Source organism: Mustela lutreola, chromosome 4 (genome assembly GCF_030435805.1).
Source record: "Mustela lutreola isolate mMusLut2 chromosome 4, mMusLut2.pri, whole genome shotgun sequence".
NCBI lineage: Eukaryota > Metazoa > Chordata > Mammalia > Carnivora > Mustelidae > Mustela > Mustela lutreola.
Window position 1 is genome coordinate 15,934,099 of NC_081293.1, and position 18,275 is coordinate 15,952,373.

An 18,275-nucleotide genomic window follows, 5' to 3' on the forward strand; every position below is an offset into this window, starting at 1 on the left:
TCATTCCAGAGCTGTCATCCGGCCCAGGTGGGGGACTGCAGTTACGGCTGGAGACTGGTGAGCTCCTGGCCCAGACCTACTGGACAAAGGAGCCCAGGCCCTTTCATTTTATTTTACTTTATTTTTTTAAAGATATTTATTTATTTGAGAGCATGCATGCAAGCATGGGAAGAGAGCACAGAAGGGGAGAGAATCTCTTGGGGCTCAATCTCATAACTGAGATCATGAACTGAACTAGGCAACTAAACAGTTGCCTAACTGGCTGAGCCTCCCAGGGGCCCCGCCCAGACCCTTTTATAGAAGACAACTCAGGGGGAGCTTTCACAGGACGGCGTGTGTGGGGGTTTGGAAGCCTCATGCTCAGCAGATGTTCTCCAGGCCCTGACTTTGAGCAAAGCCCTGTTTAGGCACAGCGGGGAAACCAGATCAGGCAGCCCCGCCTTACACAGGTCTTTCCTTTTTTTTTTTTTTTTTTTAAAGATTTTTGTTTATTTGTTTTACAGACAGAGATCACAAGTAGCCAGAGAGAGAGTAGCCAGAGAGTACGCAGAGAGAGAGAGAGGGGAAGAGAAGCAGGCTCCCTGTGGAGCAGAGAGCCTGATGCGGGGCTTGATCCAAGGTCCCTGGGACCATGACCTGAGCCGAAGGCAGAGGCTTTAACCCACTGAACCACCCAAGTGCCCCTACACAGGTCTTTCATTGTCATTGGAGACGCAGGACTCGCATTCAGGGGACAGGCAGCAAACGATCAGGTGGGAGAATGGCCAGTAGGGCCATGTGCTTCTGGGCAGGCTGAGACAGAGGGGAGGTGGCCTTGGGCAGGCCCCTGGCCTCCCTGACCTGCTCTGCTCAGTGTGATGTCTTCGGTGGTGACTGTGTGAATTTCCGAAGGGCCCTAAGGAAGCAGCGCTGCTTCCAGCTGGCTCGGTGGCTGGGTTTGGAATTCTGCTCTTGGGGAGGTTGGTTCCGCTGGAGAGGTCAGCGGTGAGCAAGCAAGCCGAGTTGTTTTTCCAGCCGTGCAAAAACTGCAGCAAAGCATCTGTCCCATCTCTTCAGCCCGCGCCACTCATCCCACTCATCTGGGAATGCAGGCGGCGGCCCCCCGCGTGGGTAAAGTGTTTTAAGTGATGAGACTCCAAGATAGGTGAGAAAAAGCAGATCTTGCAAAAATGATGACAGGCTGACCTTGAAGGTCGACCCTGCAAGGGGTGGGGTGGGTGTGTACAATGCTGGTAAATGAAGCAAAACCCTCTCCTCATTTCCTGAAGATGGAGATTAAAAAAAAAAAAAAAAGAAAACAAAAACAAAAACCAACTCCTCAAGTATTTCTTTTCTTTCTTCTTCTTCTTTTTTTTTTTTTAACATTTTATTTATTTGTTTGACAGAGAGAGAGAGATCACAAATATTTAGAGAGGCAGCAGAGAGAGGGGGAAGTAGGCTCCCCGCCAGAACAGAGAGCCTGATTTGGGGCTCGACCCAGGACCTTGAGATCATGACCTGAGCCCTAGGCAGAGGCTTAACCCACTGAGCCACCCAGGCATCCCTCCTCGAATATTTCTTTTTTTTTTTTTTTTAAGATTTTATTTATTTTATTTGACAGAGAGAGATCACAAGTAGGCAGAGAGGCAGGCAGAGACAGAGGGGGAAGCAGGCTCCCTGCTGAGCAGAGAGCCCGATGCGGGGCTCGATCCCAGGACTCCGAGATCATGACCTGAGCCGAAGGCAGCGGCTTAATCCACTGAGCCACCCAGGCGCCCCTTGAATATTTCTTATACTGGAGAAAGTTATGTACTTTCCGGGCTCCAAGGAGGCAGGAGCCGTGACAGCCTGCCCGAGGGTTAGCCTCTGAGTCTTTTGGGTGCTGATTTTCCATAAGAACTTCCACCTGTTTAAGCAGAATGACGAACTGAGCTCCACAGTGTGTAAGCCTATAGGCACGTTGGTCCTTGCTGTCCACATCCTTACTGTCCAGAAGGGAAAAGATTTTGGAGGCAAAAAGGGATTTTCAAGCGTATCCGACTGCAGAACAGGCATCACCCTAGAAAGTTCTACATGTAAAAGTCAGAATTGAGTCTTGTAAAGAAGGACTGTGGAGGTTTGCTTTTTAAGGAATCTTATAGATGTATAAAGTTGGGGTGCCTGGGTGGCTCAGTCGGTGATGCGTCCAACTCTTGGTTTCCGCTCAGGTCGTGATCTCAGGGTCGCGGGATGGACCCCAGCATCAGGCTCCGTGCTCCGTGCAGAGTCTGCTTGAGATTCTCTCCCTCACCCTCTGCCCTACTTCATGCTCACGTGCATGTATGTGCTCACATGCTCGCTCGCTCTCTCTAAAAATAAATAGATCTTAAAAAAATGTATAAAGTAAAAAGACTTTTTATAAAGCAATAATTATACTTTTATTTATCTCGGTGGTTCATCAACTTGGCTATACCTTTGAGTCTCCTGGGAGAGAAGCTCCTGGAGCCCAGAGACCCCACCCAGAGCAGTTCCAGCAGGATCTCTCTCATCCAGCAGGACACAGGCATCAGAAATTTTTTTTTTTTTAAACTTCCCAGATGATTCCGTTGCGCAGCCATTGTGAAGAATCGCTACTTCTCCATTTGTAGCCGTGCCCCTGAGTGGGCATTAAGTCTTAAGTGTGAGGAACGCAGGCGTACCCTCCTGAGTCAGCGGGAAGGTGCTTTCAGGAGCAGGACAGACCCGGGTTAAGGACATGGAACCTTGCTGTGTCTGCGGAAGCCCCTGGCCATGGAGATACGTGCACCCATGGAGACACTCGGGCTGCCCACCTCCACAGGACGGAATACCGCACAACAATCAAAAAGAAGAAATTGCTTATCTGTGCAACCACGTAGATAAATCTCACGTGCCTTATGTTAAGGAAGAGGACTCAGACCCCAAAGGCTAGGCAGGTTGCCAGAGGAGGAGAAGGAATGAGGTATTGGTAGACTATAGGCGAATGAGCCTTGAAATTGTTACACACTGTGAAGCCGTTCTACAGAAGGCCACATGTTCCTTGACTCCATCTATGTGAAATGTCTAGAATAGGCAAATGTGGAAGGGTACCCGTGTTATTGTACTCACTGCCACTGATTTGTACACTTCAAAGCCATTAAAATGGTTAAGTTTATGTTACGCGTCCGTTGCCACCATAAAAAAACAAAGAAGAAAAGCCACTCATTAGCATGCTGGGACTCAGCAGGTGCTTGGCGAAGGCTGGCTTGGCACGTGGTCTTTCTGAAGAAAGGGGACTTCAGCCTCATGTGTTCCTTCTTAGGCGGAATGAAGGGGTGTGTTTTCCAGAAGCTCTTTTTGAGAACTTGAGGATTCCTCAGTGACCAGGAAGAAGGGACTTGGGATTTTCTGTTCTTGGTTGCAGCTACAGGGTGCCGTTGCCAGTCACAGAAACTTCTCCCACGTTCTTCACTGTGGTCCGTCCCCAGCAGTTGCGTTTGCACAGATAATATGCCCAGTGGCTCCATCTTCAGAACTGTTGGGGCAGGGAGAGGGATGCATGTCTTTATACTTAAAGAAGAGGTCTGTTTTGTTTCATATTTGGAGGGAAGATCATGGTCAGTCACAGGTCTTTAACAAATGCAGCTGAATAAATAAAACTGTGCATAAAACAGCGGGGGAGCCATGAAGAGCAGCTTTTTCGGCATGTTGGGAAGACGCTTATGGTTGGGAACCTAGTGACCAAAAAGCAAGACTGCCTCAAGATGAGAAAAACCGGGGGAGGAGGTCACCAGGAGGCAGAGCTTGGCCATGGCCGAAGGCAATGAATCGAGCAGCTGAACCGCCCAGCGCTGCGTGGGCCTTGGAAGCCCCGAACAAGAATCTTATTGATGATTCGTCAGACCGTGAGCAGACAACTCTGAACTTTAACAGAGCCAGGATGGAAAGCCCGCACAAGGGCCTACAGTTTCCAGAATGAACAACACACTTATTTTTCCCTCCCTCTGCTGGAGGACGAGAGAGAGAGAGAGAGAGAGACCAAAATGAGAAGGGGGGGTGGCGGGGTGTTAGGGAGTGGGGGAAGGGGAATGAGATGGGTGCCTTCCAGAGCCTCAATGAAATGGCCACATTCCTCTGAGCTCTGAGGGCTGAAAAATGTCACCAGGGTTGGCACAAATGAGGGCCCTGCTTTTGTTGATTGTTATTTTCGAGAGTCTGGAGCTTGGCCTGAAAGGGTATGACCACAGGAGAATCCCTGGCCTCTGCTGTGCTTAGCACCTCGTTGGAGCCCCCAACCTTTCTGCAAAGGCTGCCCCTCAACCTGGAAGCGCTCCCACCCAGCCAGGAATACAGACCGGGCTCACTGGGAGACACCATGAACAGCTGGCGTGGACAGGGAGGAATGGCAGGAGGCAGAAGCTGATGGCTGCTGGTCATGGGCCTCTCTGGGTGCAGATCTAGAGAGGGACAGAGAGGACATCCCGTGGTTTGTGGCTCTGGTTCCTAGTCCCGTGTTTCTTCAGCTCTGGGGCTTAGCCTTCCCCAGCACATCCATTTAAGAGGAAAAGTGGGGGTGTCTCTGCTTTCTTGGTGCTCTCCCCCACTCCCACCCATCTGCCTGGCCCACCGGTTCCCCCAGAACTACAGGCCTGTGTCTGATGGCATTCTGCAGCTCTCTGTCACCCAGCACACCTTAAGTCCCTGCATCTCATGGAATTATCCCCAAGTCCCCTTGCCTCTGTATTGTACCCATCTAGAGTCCCCTGCTGTGCCTTTGCCAAGCATGGTGGAACAGGAGGCAGAGGTCATGGTCCAGATAAACCTCCCTGACTTCTTGGCGGTGGCTCCAGCCAAGGGATGACGGACGGCAAGTACTTGGGACTTGGAAGTACTTGGACTTGAGCCCCAGGGCCACTACTAACTGCAGATACAGGTCTCAAGGGCCCATTCCCATGCCATGCACTTGCAAGGGTGGTTGGAAGAATTGGGGGTGGGTGGGGTACGGCATCCCTCGTGGCCCCTGGATGCCATGATTAGTTCACACTCTTGTCATTCTCATTTGAGCTAGTGCTGGTCCCCTGCCCACCCTTGCCTGCCCTCCTTGTCCTCCCTACTGTTTGAAGAGTTATTTGATCTCTAGGCTGTTGGAAGAACCGTGTGCATGGCCCTCCTCCAGCATTGTCTAGAGGTCCTGCGGAATAAGGCACGGACTCCTTAGCAAAGCCGATCAAGCCCTTATGGTCTGCCTGCCTGATCCAACGTCCCAGTTCTGGCCTTGGAGCCCGCCTTCCCGCGCGTTCCCCCACGCCCCTAGTGCCCCAACGCACAGAGAGACTTGTGGTTTCTCAAATATCCTGTGTGCCTCCAGCACTTGAGCTGTCAGAACATCTCCTTCCCTTTTCCTGAAAGGCCTCCACCTCCTCCCAGCAAACTCCTATTCATCCTCAGTGGTGAGCTTATAAATTCCTCTTGCCGATAACCCGTTTGTCTTGTGACACCTTCCTGATCCTTGGACACATTCCTGAATCACTTCTCTGCTCACCCCAGTGTCCACTAGGCCCCTCTCCCCAGACGTGGAGCTCCCAGAAAGGCTGGGGGACCCCATCTGGGTCAACTGTGTCTCCCCAGAGACAGACAGGACACTCTTTACCCTTTGGCCCAGTGCATACTTGCTTGCTTGAAGATAAACGCAAGCTGTTTTCCAGGAATCGGGATGCTTTGGGGAATAGCGGAGGACGCGAGACTGAAGAGGCACTGAGTTTTCGTGCTTTTTTCTTTTTGGTGAGCGGAAGTAGCAGCAGTAACAGCCTGGAAAGGTTGAGAAGGTCAGGAAGAGCGCAGCTTGAGATCCCAACTGCTTTGCAAAGCTCATTCGCTTTTCCACATCCCCTGTAGCCGAGTTCAAGGCTCGATGTCATTTCCTTAGATTGAGTCTTTGTTTTCCCTGCTGCGACTTCTTTAAACTCCCTGCTTTTGAGCCTGTCGAGTTCCTGCAGCCAACAGGAAAGTCCTGAATAGCTGTTCAAAAAAACCTCAAAACCAAATGAAAACCACCCGAGAGGACTTACCCTTCGGCACCTCTTCCCAGAAGCCTTCCAGGCCTAAGACTCTTGTCTGATCTCCTACATTTTTTGGTATGAGTTTTTGGTGGGGTGCCTTGGTCTGTGAATCTCTTCCCTCGGGCTGGGCTTGTTCTGCCTCTGAGCTTGTGTAAGGCAAGACCCACACTGTCCTGGTCTCCATGTTAATGTTTTGGTTGGTTGAGGCCAAGGGCCCAGCTGAGGGCTGGGCACATCCTTGGGTCCCACTGTCTTGACTGGTGGGCTCTTGACTGGTGGGCTCTTGGAGCTCTCGCTGGTGCCCTCTCAAATCCCACTCCATCGAGAGTCTAATTGCTTCTAAGCAGACCAGGCAAAAGCCATTGGCCTCTTGGAAACTCACTCTTCCCAACACAAAGAACAGGGCAAGAGACTCTGCTATTGGGCCCAGGGCCCTTCCCCAGGCAGAAACACCCAAACGTGCCTTCTGCTTGCCTTATCTTGGCTCTCACTTACCCTCTATCCTTCCCGGGCAGAGACAAAGGCCACCTTCCAACTCGCCTCCAGGCATGGAAGCCACGCCACTGTTGACTGCCGGCAGCCTCTGGGCTGCTGGCCACCTTGACCTTCACGTGGCTTTTGATAAGCCACAGGGGAATGGACACATCGACCTTGGTGGAGCTTGCTTCGATCTTAATCCTTTCAAACCAGGACCCTGAGAGGGAGAGTGGCGGTTTCTCTGCTGCTTCTCCAGCTTTGGCAAACTGGAGTTTCCTTTGTGGGGAGGGACCCCTGCCAAGAAGAGAGCGCTCTGATGGCGCCAGGCAGTACACACCCCTGTGGGTGAGCTGGCTGACCCCTGTATGTGATCGGATGGTCACATGAGCTGGCACTGCCCTCCTCTGAAACAAGCAAATCCTCACTCCCATCCCTTCCCCTGGCTCTCTCACGAGCAGTGGCAGTAGTCATTCCAGGGAGTTTGGTTTTGTAGGGATGGGGTTCAAAGGCTACTAGCCCACTGAGGTCCAAGGAGGTGTTTGAACAGAGGCTACTGGTTTGTGCCTTAGAACCAGGAGAGCCCGAGGGCTTCTTTTTCTAATATAGGGAGTGGCGGGGGTAATCTAGGGCTCTTGTTCAATTCTGGGGAGTTGGGCTTTTGGGGGATGTTAGAAGAATGATGGAAGCGTCCAATAGGGTGTTGTTAGTACCTCTGTCTTAAGAGTCGGACAGGAGATGTGCTGTCTGCCATGAGCCCTGTGGACCTTCTGGGCCATCAGACCCATGTCTTCAAAATGGGCATAACCATGCTTAGCTCTTCAACTTCTGAACTAGTAGGTGCCTGATATCATTCATTCATTCATTCATTCATCCCATACACATTCATCCAACGCAGTGTAGGTGCCAAAGGTGTGGGACAGATGTGGTCCCCTCATTGAGGTAAGATTTTGTCATTTGTGTTTATAACTTTGTGAAACAGTCAGGGCCTACGTGGTCTTTGCCACTTTCCAGGTGAGGAAATGAGTTTGGAGAGAGCGTGTGACAGCTCAGCGTTCCCACAGCAGGCGATACAGGATGAGTCAGGGTTTCACTGACTGCTGCCTTCGGGACCGGGGCCCTCAGGTGTGGGCTCTGGGCCTGCATCTAGACTGCCAGTTCTCAGTGTTGGCTGCACGCTGGAATCACCCCGGGAGGTTTAAGAACTACCGATTCCTGGGGCATCTGGGTGGCGCAGTCGTTGAAGCATCTGACTCTTAGTTTCTGCTCAGGTCCTGATCTCAGGGTCTTGAGATCAAGTCCCACATTGAGCTCCACACTCTATGTGGAGTCTGTTTGGGATTCTGTCTCTCTCTGCTCCTATTCTTCTCTCTCTCTCTCTCAAATAAATTAAAAAATAAAAGAAGAAGGAGAAAGAACTGCTGACTCCTGGGTTCTATTCCCAGAGATCCTGATATCATCAGTCTAGGGTGTGGCTTAGGTATCCGGATTTTCTAAAGCTCTCCGGGTGACCCAGTGCAGCCAGGGTTGGAAAGCACAGCACAGAACCTCGAGGTGCTGGCTGCCATTACTGAGAGCATGTTCTGGAGGGGCACTGGGCAGCAGAGCCAAGATGGCGACCCCATCTGCAAACGCAGCATCCTATAGACAGCAACAGCAACAACAGTGGTGAATGTGTCCGGTGCCCACACTGTTGTCCTCTGCGCTAGCATCTCTGCAGGGTGGCTTCAGGGAGAGACTGACGAGCACTTCTACAATGGTGGAGCCAACTTGATACCTTGAATCCGTGGGACCAGAGCCCTTTGCCAGCTTGGGAATGATGCTAGACTCCGTTTCGGTGGAGGAGGCTTATTTACTGAAGAAACTCAGGAAGGTTTTGTTTTTCTGTTTGCCCAGCCGTGGCTTCTGATGAATCATCCCTCTTTCAACGGGGCAACATAATCACTGTTTCATCTTGGAGTGACTCTGTTTGTCTGTCCTTGGGGAAAGGATGAACAGTTGGGTCAACCACAGCAAAAAAAAAAATTTTTTTTGATGGTTCCAGGTTTGATCTGTGTTCAAGTTCCCTAGTCCTGAGCTGTCCTGATTGGCTTTTTATCAAGGAAGCAATCCTGTTTGCAGACTGTCATGGCTTGACGGGCTTGGCTGGGCTGTCTTGGCCGCCGTCGCTCTAGCAAATGGGAGACCTGCAGCTTCAGCCGGCGTCATCCATCTCAAAACCAAGGGCCTGCTTTTCCTCCCCCAGACCCCAGCTCTGGGAATCCCACTTTTGGCTGGGCCTCCTAGATGCTTTCAGGGCTCCCCTCAAGTCCCTCCCACGCAGGACCACAGGGCCCATGGCAAGATGGTGCAAGATGTGGGGGTGTGTCTGACCTGGCCCTTCGAAGAGCAGGCAGCAACTATAAAGGGTTCTCTTTTCTGTCTCTAGCCCTGGAGCAGCTGTTGACAGAGCTGGACGACTTCCTCAAGATTCTCGACCAGGAGAACCTGAGCAGCACAGCTGTGGTGAAGAAGAGCAGCCTGGCCGAGCTCCTCCGGGTCTACACCAAGAGCAGCAGTAAGTGTGACCCGGGTGCCTCCGAGAGGTCCCCATGGAAACAGAAAGATAGTCATGCTCGGCTGCCACAACAAAGCCCCACCGACTGGGTGGCTTAAACAATAGAAATTTGTTTTCTCAGAGTTCTGGAGGCCAGAAATCTGAGATCAAGGCTTTGGGCAGGGTGGATTCCTTCAGAGGCCTCCCTCTTTGGCTGTAAGTGGTTGCCTTCTGTCTGGGTCTTCAGACCACCTTACCCCTGGGTCTGCGTCCAAACCTCTTCTTCATACAAGAACTCTGATCCTGTTGGGCTGGGGCCCACCCTGGTGGCCCCGTTTGACATCAAGGACCCCTTCCCCTACCAGAATCACATTCTGAAGTATTCAGGGCGAGGACTTCGTAGATGAATTTGGGCAATGGGAGTAGGGAAAGCAGTTCAGCCCCTCGCGGTTGTCCAGGGGTGACGTGACCTGAAGGTGAGCCCAGGAAATCTCTGTACACTCAACACAGCTGCCCTGAGTGTGGTTTTAAACAAAATGTTTCCAAAGCACTTTTCTTCATTTGCTCAAAGTAGAGAAGGGCTAGGGAACTGTCCAGGTAAGAGCCAATGCTTAATTGAGCATTTCCTACATGCACACATTCCTACGTGCACACGTTGCTACATGCACACGTATTAACTTGTTTCATGTTCAAGGCCCCCTTCTGAGCTTGGTGCTGTTGTTACAGACGAGGGTGTTACAGATGAGGTCTGCAGAGTTGAAGTCACTTGCCAGTGTCCTGTGGCCCAGAGGAAAACAGAGTTTTAAAGCTATAGATCACAGAACCCTAAGTACCTGGTTTTTTTTTTTTCTTATCTTTTTCATTGAGGTGGATTTTATATACACCCAAGTACATAGATCTTAAGTATCCAGTTCAGTGTGTTCTGAAAATTGTGTACATCTGTGTTCCTACCGTCCCAAACAAGACAGAACATTTTTATCATTCCGGAAAGTTCTTTCTTGCCCCTTCCCAGCAAATTCCTCCCCACCCCCACCCTCGCCCCAAGGGAACCATTGTTTTGATTTCTCCCACCATACCTGTGTTGTGTTCACGGGTTTGGGCTATTGCGACTGAAAAGACTGCTCTGAACATTCTCGTGCAAGTCTTCTTGCGGGTGTGTTGTTTCATTTCCAGGACACTCAGATTTTCTTTCTTTCTTTCTTTCTTTTTTTTTTTTTAAAAGCCTTCTTGTGAAGTCCTGACAGTTTAGTTGAGTCTATTTTTACGTCTGATGTTTGAGAATGGGAAGTGATATTTCGGGACAGCGAGGGACCAGAAGAGGGCATGTGATCCACGTGCCCGGTGGCAGGAGCCGCCGAGACACACGCTCGAGGAGGGAAGCAGACCCTCTGCATCCAGATTCCCCGCACGTCCAACCCAGATCCACCAGGCTATGTTTTGGGGTTGCTTTTCCTTTCCTTTGTTCCCTGTGGACCTAGTTTTTACTCTCTGAGTGAGAGAGAAGTCCTAACACTGAGGCGCATTGCCATCTGCCTGGTGGCCTTCCCTTGTGCTGGAACAAGCTGGCTCCCTTAGCCTTCTGTGAGAGGCGATTTCCTGGAGCCCAGTTTGGAGCCTTTGCTGCTCCCCAGGCCATCCTGGGGTTCCCAGGCTCCTCCCGGCTCCATGGCAAGCCTTGCTGGCCTGCGCCAGTGCTGGTCAGCAAGCAGCACATCAAAGGTGGGAAGGTGAGGTGAGAAATGAACATTACAAAGAGGGTGAGTTAGAGATGAGTCACCCCGAGGCAGGATCTATCAAGGCAGCTCTGTAAGAAGCACACTCCTGTCCCACCGACAGGTCAGGTCGGATGTGCTCTGACTTGAGATGTTTTAATGATAGGCAGCAACTCCACTGGGAATTGGAAGACCCACGGGTTGGGCTCTGAGCCCGGGTTCCTGGTTCTGATCACTCTCTCAGGGCCCCCTGGGTGGGCTCCCCCTCTTTGGGGTCATGTGCTATATAGCTTCCTGTAGGATGACCTTTGTTTCACCCCAGATCTTTGCACCTTCTGCACTGATAAAGTCAACCCTCCCCCCACCCTCGTCTCCGCAGCTTGCTGGAGGCGCCCCGACGTGAATGGCCCACAGTGCACCACTCAGACCACCGGAAGTGCGTGCACAGCCTTACTGAGACCTGCGGCTGCCACTCCTGTTCCTGGTGTCCATTCCGGTCCTCTTTGCTCTGTCTTAGCTCGCAGAGTGGTCAGAGCAGCAGCAAACAGCTTTTGTGCACCTACTCTGCCCCAGCATGGGGCTTAGTGTATGAAATGACATGGGTGGTGCCACCTCGTTCCTACCCCAAGTCTATGAGAGAGTCTTCTCTGCTGGAGAGTCTCCTCTTCTAGGCACATGGCTGCGAGTGGCTCGGGGCTGGGCAGGCAGCCCTAACCGCTGTCTTCCCCGCCTTGCCCCATATTCCAGACTCATCTGCACCACTGAAATCGTGCTGCACGGGACAGAATCCCGAGTCCCTGAAATCAAAGCATCTGTCCTCCTGTGTACGTTCCAGAGAATTAGCTCAGCTTGATGGGACTTGTAGGTGGAGGCAGGCTGATCATTTTGAGATAGTCTGTGGTCTACACTGGCTGAGCTGTTGTTTACTCCCACACCTTTTGGGCAGAGTATGAGACCGAGAGAGAGAGAGAGAGAGAGAGAGAGAGAGAGACACTATATGTGTTTACCCTTTCCAAATTTGGGTTTTCTGATCTTTTATTGTATGGGTGTAACAAGAAGTTTCTGCTCTCTGTGCCTTTCATCTGCATGGTGAGGTCAAGGCAGGGTTTGAGTTTTGTTTACAGGAGATTACTCTTTGTTCCTGTTTTCACCTGAGAGGGCTGTGGATCTCCCAGTGCCCTGCTCAGAGAGTCTGGGAAAGTGTCGGGAGAGCCCTTCAGATGGGAAGTCTGCTGATGTCCTGTCTATCCAACTGTAGCAAAGAGGGTCCCTGTCCTTCCTTCCTGCCCCTCCCGTTCTCTGGGAAAGACCACCCCCTTCACACAAGGGTCATTCCCCAGGAGTCATGTGCTTACTCAGGGCACACTGAGCTCTCCTTTCCAACCCCACCTGTGCTGTTGTCATTCCCTACCTGCTTGTGTTGACTGTCCGGAGAGGATCTGTTTCCCCCACCCATGTTAGGTCACAAAGGTAGAAGCAGTGTCTTCTATTTCATTCTGTGCCGTCTGCCCAGCACCTCGCATAGGGCCGGGTGCTCAGTGCACTTCTGAAAATGAATGAGAGAATGATAGAAAATTCTCCAACCGAGGCTACCACCTGCCAGACACAGGACAGCTCAGTCATGCCCCGTTATAGGGCCAAGTTCACTGGGCATTTCCCAGGATCGCAGATGGTCCTGGGAGGCTCTTACTTACCAACCTGGATGGTCCTGAATTAGCTACCCCGAGAATCAAAACCTGATCAACCACGTGGCCTGCAGCAGAGCAGCCAAGGGCAGGAGACAGCCTCGAGAAGGGGCCGGTGCTATGCGTTTTCTCTGTAATTTACAAGCTGCCATCTTGGGGAGAAAACACCTGCCCGGAATCTATCAGTTAAAACAATGACAATAGTATCTTGCCTTTTTTTTTCTTTTTACAAGAATGTGGGTTTAGTCAACAGTAAGAAAAAAAATGAACATGAGATTAACATTGCGCTATTTACATGCCTTCAGTTCCTATTTTGAGCTTTATCGGTATCATCTGAATATTTTTATGTAGTCGTGGTTTGCCTCTGTATTCTGCTTTACGTTATTTTTACATTTAGAATTGCTGCCTGTGCACATTTCCATGTGCTGACAGTTCCCATATTTTTCTTTTTTGGCTATTCTGAAACCTGATTCTTTAAGTGTTGGATATCTCTAATTGTGGACCTAGAGCTTCTTTGATATTTTTCGCAGTTGGGTAGTGTCCACGGGTGGATGAACCGTGACATTCAGCTAGTCTCTGGTTAGTGGCATTAGGTTTTATAATTTATTATTTTTTTTATTAAAGATTCTATTTATTTATTTGACAGACAGAGATCACAAGTAGGCGGAGAGGCAGGCAGAGAGAGAAGGGAGGGAAGCAGGCTCCCTGCGGGGTAGAGAGCCTGATGCAGGGCTCGATCCCAGGACCCTGAGATTATGACCTGAGCTGAAGGCAGAGGCCCAACCCACCGAGCCACCCAGGCGCCCTTAGGTTTTGTAATTTAAAAGAAACCTCATACAGGGACACCTGGATAGCTCAGTTGATTGCGCATCTGCCTTCAGCTCAGGTCATGATCCCAGGGGCCTGCTCAACAGGGAGCCTGCTTCTCCCTCTCCCTCTACCCTACCCCCTCACTTGTGCTCTCTCTCCCTCCTTCTCGCAAATAAATAAAATCTTAAAAAAAGCAAAACTCCTACAACATTACAATAAACATCCTCAAATAAAACTTTGTTTACATGCTAGAGTTTATCTTTAGGATAAATTTCTGGCAGTGGAAATACTGGGTTAAAGGTGATGAGCACTTGGGAAAAAAAAAGAATACGGACACTTAAATTATCCTCCCAAATCTCTTCCAAAATGTCTGTGCCAACTGACACACCCTCTAGTAATCCATTTGTTGTTAAAGGTGACTGCTGTTGTTCATGCTGATGTGTGATTTTTTTTTCCCCAACTTTTCCCATTATCAAGCCTTTGAGCCATTCCCCATGGTTTCGACTGTCATTTTTAATCTTTTTTAGTTATAGGATTAACTTTTTTAAGTTCCTTAATATTTGTGTTTCGTTCTCTTGGAAACTTAAGAGTTCGGTAAAAACAGGCAGTGTGCATCACCCTTGTTTTCCGTGCTAGGCAGACAGGGCCGGTGAGTTAGCTCTTCGGTTCTGAATTACACAATTAATGCCTGAGCTTGCTGCCCCCGACTCCTGCAGAGCCCTTTTCTGTGTGCTCTCCTCTGGGGAGGGTCCTGACCCGACCACTCTGGCTCTCACTGAGTGGAAGGCTACCAGTTGTGGCTAGCTAGCTACATTTAGACCTCATAGTTCCCTCGCATGAACTCCAGCTGGCTGGGGTGGTGTTGCTGACGGGTCCTGGCAGGGCCTGGTGCTGGGGTGGTGGTCCTGCAGACCGATGGCAGAAGACACCTCTGGCTGGGTGCTCCCCATGTTCTTCTGGGTTTCCAAGGCTCTGGTGGCGTGAGTCTGACCCTGAGCTGCTTCCTTCACCTGGGGATTGACTCGGGTCCTTTTACTTCGGGACATGGTCTCCAGTGGAGACACAAGTTTCTAGGAAATGCAAATTAAGGGGCAACTAAGGAAATGCAGGAGGATTTCTAAGAGGAGAAGCATTTGGATGAGCTGTCTTCTGAAAAAAGGGTCTTTGGGGGCATAAACTGAGCAGTGTTAGGAGACCATCATATCTCTGCCCAGGCAGGCACTGGAAAGGTAGCCCACACAGAAATGATTTTAGGCACTAGGGTGGCTCAGCTTGTTAAGCATCTGCCTTTGCCTCAGGTCAGGATCCTAGGGTCCTTGGATGAAGCCCAATCGTGTGCTCCCTGCTCAGCAGGGAGTCTGCTGCTCCCTCTCCCTCCCCGCTGCTTGTGCTCTCGCTCTCTAATGAATAAATAAAATCGCCAGAAATATTTTACGATTTAAATGAAATGCTAGAAAACCCAGAGAAATCTGCTTGGCGGGATATGGGGTAGACCTTTGAGGGGCGGGTGCCCTTCCGCTCTCATTCCTGAAGCTGCCCTTCTGCTCCTGTCTTTGCCCTCTCCCTCCCCCACCACCCCCACCCTCAAGCCAGAAAATTCAGTCAGCAGCTTGGCCTTTCTGTTTTTGGAAATTTGTCAACTCTTTAATGGACTCTTTCAATCAAGTCAAAATGTTGTATGCTTTTACTGGAACCCAGGCTAATGACCGTCTCTCGGGGGACACTGTTTCTCTCTAGAGCCATTTCCCATTGTGGAATCCTATGAAACCTTTATCTTCCATCCTCCCTCTGCAGGTTCTGATGAGGAGTACATTTATATGAACAAAGTGACCGTCAACAAGCAGCAGAATGCGGAGTCCCAAGGCAAAGGTAGAGGCTGGCACTGCTAATCTCGGCCGGCTTCCGGGAGGGGGAGGCATAAGCTTTGGTCCCATTCCCCGCCCCGCTTCCTCCCAGCCAGCACCAGACAGCCCAGTGGAGTTATTTCTGGCACTCACATTTTGGCTGATGGTATTTCGGGTTGATGTATTTTGGGACATTCCATCAAGCCACCGCCTTGCCTCTTAAAGGTCTCATGTCCCCTTCGTGGATAAAGCCCTAAAGTCTCAGCGTTTCCCAGCATCATCCCAGGAGTAGGAAGTCACGGTCAGGTGTTCTAGGAAAGCAGCCGTTGTATGGTGCTGATTCCATGCTCCAGCTTTATATCTTTTGATAGAAGTCTGGATTGTATGGGCGTGGGGGTGGGTGGGGGGGTAACAGGACCGAAACGCTGATGCCTGCACCTGCCTTAATTAAAAGTTTTGCTCAAGGTGCTCTCTCGGCAGAACATTGTATCTTACATTGGAAGGACATACTGTGTCTTCCATGACATCTCCCTCTTCTGCTCTGTCTGGCTCTCCTTTTCTCTGAAGACCTTCAGGAGGTCTGGCAGGACCTCAGGGAGGCCCAGCATTTGCAGAGCTGCCGTGCTGCTGAGGAGAGGGGATTAGAAGCCCCATCTCCCAACTCCCCAGCCTGTGACCGAAATGCAGAGGCTTAGCAAGAGGTGGGAACGCAACACTGTGGGGCCCTCGGTCCTGTCCAATGCTTGGCTTCAGCTGCCAGCCACACAAGCCCAGAGGTCAAATCTGTCTGAGTCTGTCTGTCCTGGGGCTGACTGGGCTGCTGGCTGAAACCATCAGGCAGGTGCGCCGAGGGCTGGTGGCCAGTCTTCCCATGTGGCTTTGGCACCTTCTGTTCCACAGCCAAGCCTGGGGCTCAGCAGAAATGACTGACAGGCCAGCTGCCACTGTGCCCAGGGTCGTTTCCCTTCTGGGATGGAAAGAGCCGTAATCACAGGGTTGGGACTGGGAACAGCTTCCCTGCTGCCTAAAGCTCTGTGGCTGGGCCATTTTTGGCATAGGGCAAGTGGAAGAGACGGTGCAGAGCCTGCCGGAAACCCCAAACCAGTTCCTTCTGAGGAATCTGCCCCGGCTGAGGCACTATTCTTGGCCAAAATACCACATTGGCCCCTGGGACCGCCCACCTGGGTAATTAACACCTGCTCAAATAGATCTCATGGTCCACGTGACCAGACATCCCCGGATCATGGGAGGGATAATGCTGAGAGACTGGGCACCCCTCACCGAAGCCTTTTCTTCGCTGCCCACAGCAACCGAGGAGCAGAACCCACTGGCCAACGGGGAGCCTGGCCAGCACTCTCTGGCCCCACAGAAGAGTCTTCCAGAACTCCCGCCACCCAAGATCGTAAGTGTTCACCGGAGACCCCTGATGTCCTGACTGGGGCCTCTGTGAAATATCAGTTGTTTTCACAGGCGTCAGTCCCCGACGTGGCTGGCATTTTCTGAGCACCTACTGTGTGCGCCTTCTGTGTGCACACATACTGTGTGCAGAACATGGGGCAAGGCGCTGGGAGAGACAGAACTGAAGAATGCCCGCCTGCAGGTGACGTCATTGCCCAGGACCGCAGTACTCAGGACACTAAGGCTTATGGGAGTGGGAGATGCAGGGAGCTCGTTGGCTTCATCAAATGCCGCCATGTGTTTGAGGCTCTACCGGGCTCCCTCCAGCACCATGCGAGGGGTGCCATGTTGACCCGTGGTCCTCAGTTCAGGCCGCAGCGAACTTCTAGGAATGTAAATCATATCGCTTTGCACTTCCTGCTTCAGACCTGCCAAAGGCTTTCATTAAACTTAGGGGGGAAAAAAATCCGTGTTCCTTAACCCAGCCCCACAGCCTACACGGTCTACACAGCCTGGCGCCCAGCTGCATCTCCAGCCTCAGTGCACCTGCTCCTCACTGGGCTCCTGTCCCTGGATGGGACCACATATCGGTGTTGCCTCAGGGTCTTGGTCCTTTGTGGACCCCGACTCTTCAGTGGCTGGCCACCTCCTCACCTCGCAGGCTTTCACAGACAGGCTTTCCTTGCCCTGATACATGAGACGTCACACCTCCGTCCCCCGCTACTGTCTGCCCCATGGCCAGTGACCCCTCCATGGCACTCACCACCGTCAAGACTATTTGCCTCCCCGACCAGACGTGAGCTGCCCAGGTTGGGGAGAGTGTCTCTCGTTTACTGCTTCCTGGCCTGTGTCTGCACACAGTAGGCCGTGTGCATGTATTTGTTCATGGACGGAGGGGTGGATGGAGTGAATTATGGAACGCTACAGACCTGGGTTCAGATCTCAGTGCTGCCAGGTACGAGCTCTTTGAACTTGAGCAAGTCATTTAAGGTCTCTGGCCCTTCGTTTCCCGGTCTTTGAAAGAATGTGAATCTCTGTCTCCTAAGAAGTCTTGCTCGACAAGCTAAGGCCGTGCATAGCATACTAAGTCAGCATTCAGGGAGGCGGGCAGCTGAGTTTATATTTAATAGGCGAGGAAACCAAGAATCGGCAAGTTTATAGTGGCTGAATATTGTACACACAGATAACGACAGAACCAGAATTTGCACCCAAGTTCTTTCCTGTCTAGGACCTGGTCAGGGAGGTTTCCTGAGAGGTACGAGGCGAGAAGTGGGAAGGATTTCTATAGGTAGCAGGTCCTTGGGTCAGGAAGTGGGAAGGATTTCTTTCTATGGGCAGCAGGGTCCTGGGTTCAGCGCCAGCAGGAAGCTGTGCAAATCTGTGAGCACTGAGCTCCTACCATGCCACCCAGGGACAGATCTGTGGGCTCGGGTTCCTGCCGAGGCCGACCCCAGCCTGGCCCCCTCCATCCACGCCTCCCCGGAGGTGGCCGGGCTCCTCAGGCTGCTCTCACAGCTGGCAGGCTGTTCTGGAATGCCTGGGACAGCATCCCACTGCGCGAAGCCCTCCCTCTGGGAGACCGCTCACAGAGACTCTTCATCTCAGGCTGGGTGAGACTTGATGGCCTGAGCCTGAGGTCCTGGTGTCCCCAGGATGCTGACAAAGCAGGTGACGGCCACACCAGAGTAGCTAGTCACCCCGATGCACACAAACATGGTCCTCCCCACCATGTGTCTAGAGGTGCAGACTTCTGTCACTGTTTCTATATGAAGAAACAGGCCCAGTTAAAAGAACCAGCCAGG

General features: G+C 51.5%; 1 protein-coding gene across 6 annotated transcripts in view; it reads left to right on the plus strand.

Moving 5' to 3' along the window:
• AFAP1L2 (actin filament associated protein 1 like 2) overlaps positions 1-18,275 on the plus strand; it is a 96,143-nt gene that overhangs the window by 49,995 nt on the left and 27,873 nt on the right. For all 6 annotated transcript variants that reach the window (XM_059173104.1, XM_059173105.1, XM_059173106.1 and 3 more), the window contains exons 2-4: positions 8,917-9,045; positions 15,026-15,100; positions 16,383-16,477. In XM_059173104.1, the coding sequence (XP_059029087.1) occupies positions 8,917-9,045; positions 15,026-15,100; positions 16,383-16,477 (299 nt within the window). The remainder of the gene's footprint in view (positions 1-8,916; positions 9,046-15,025; positions 15,101-16,382; positions 16,478-18,275) is intronic.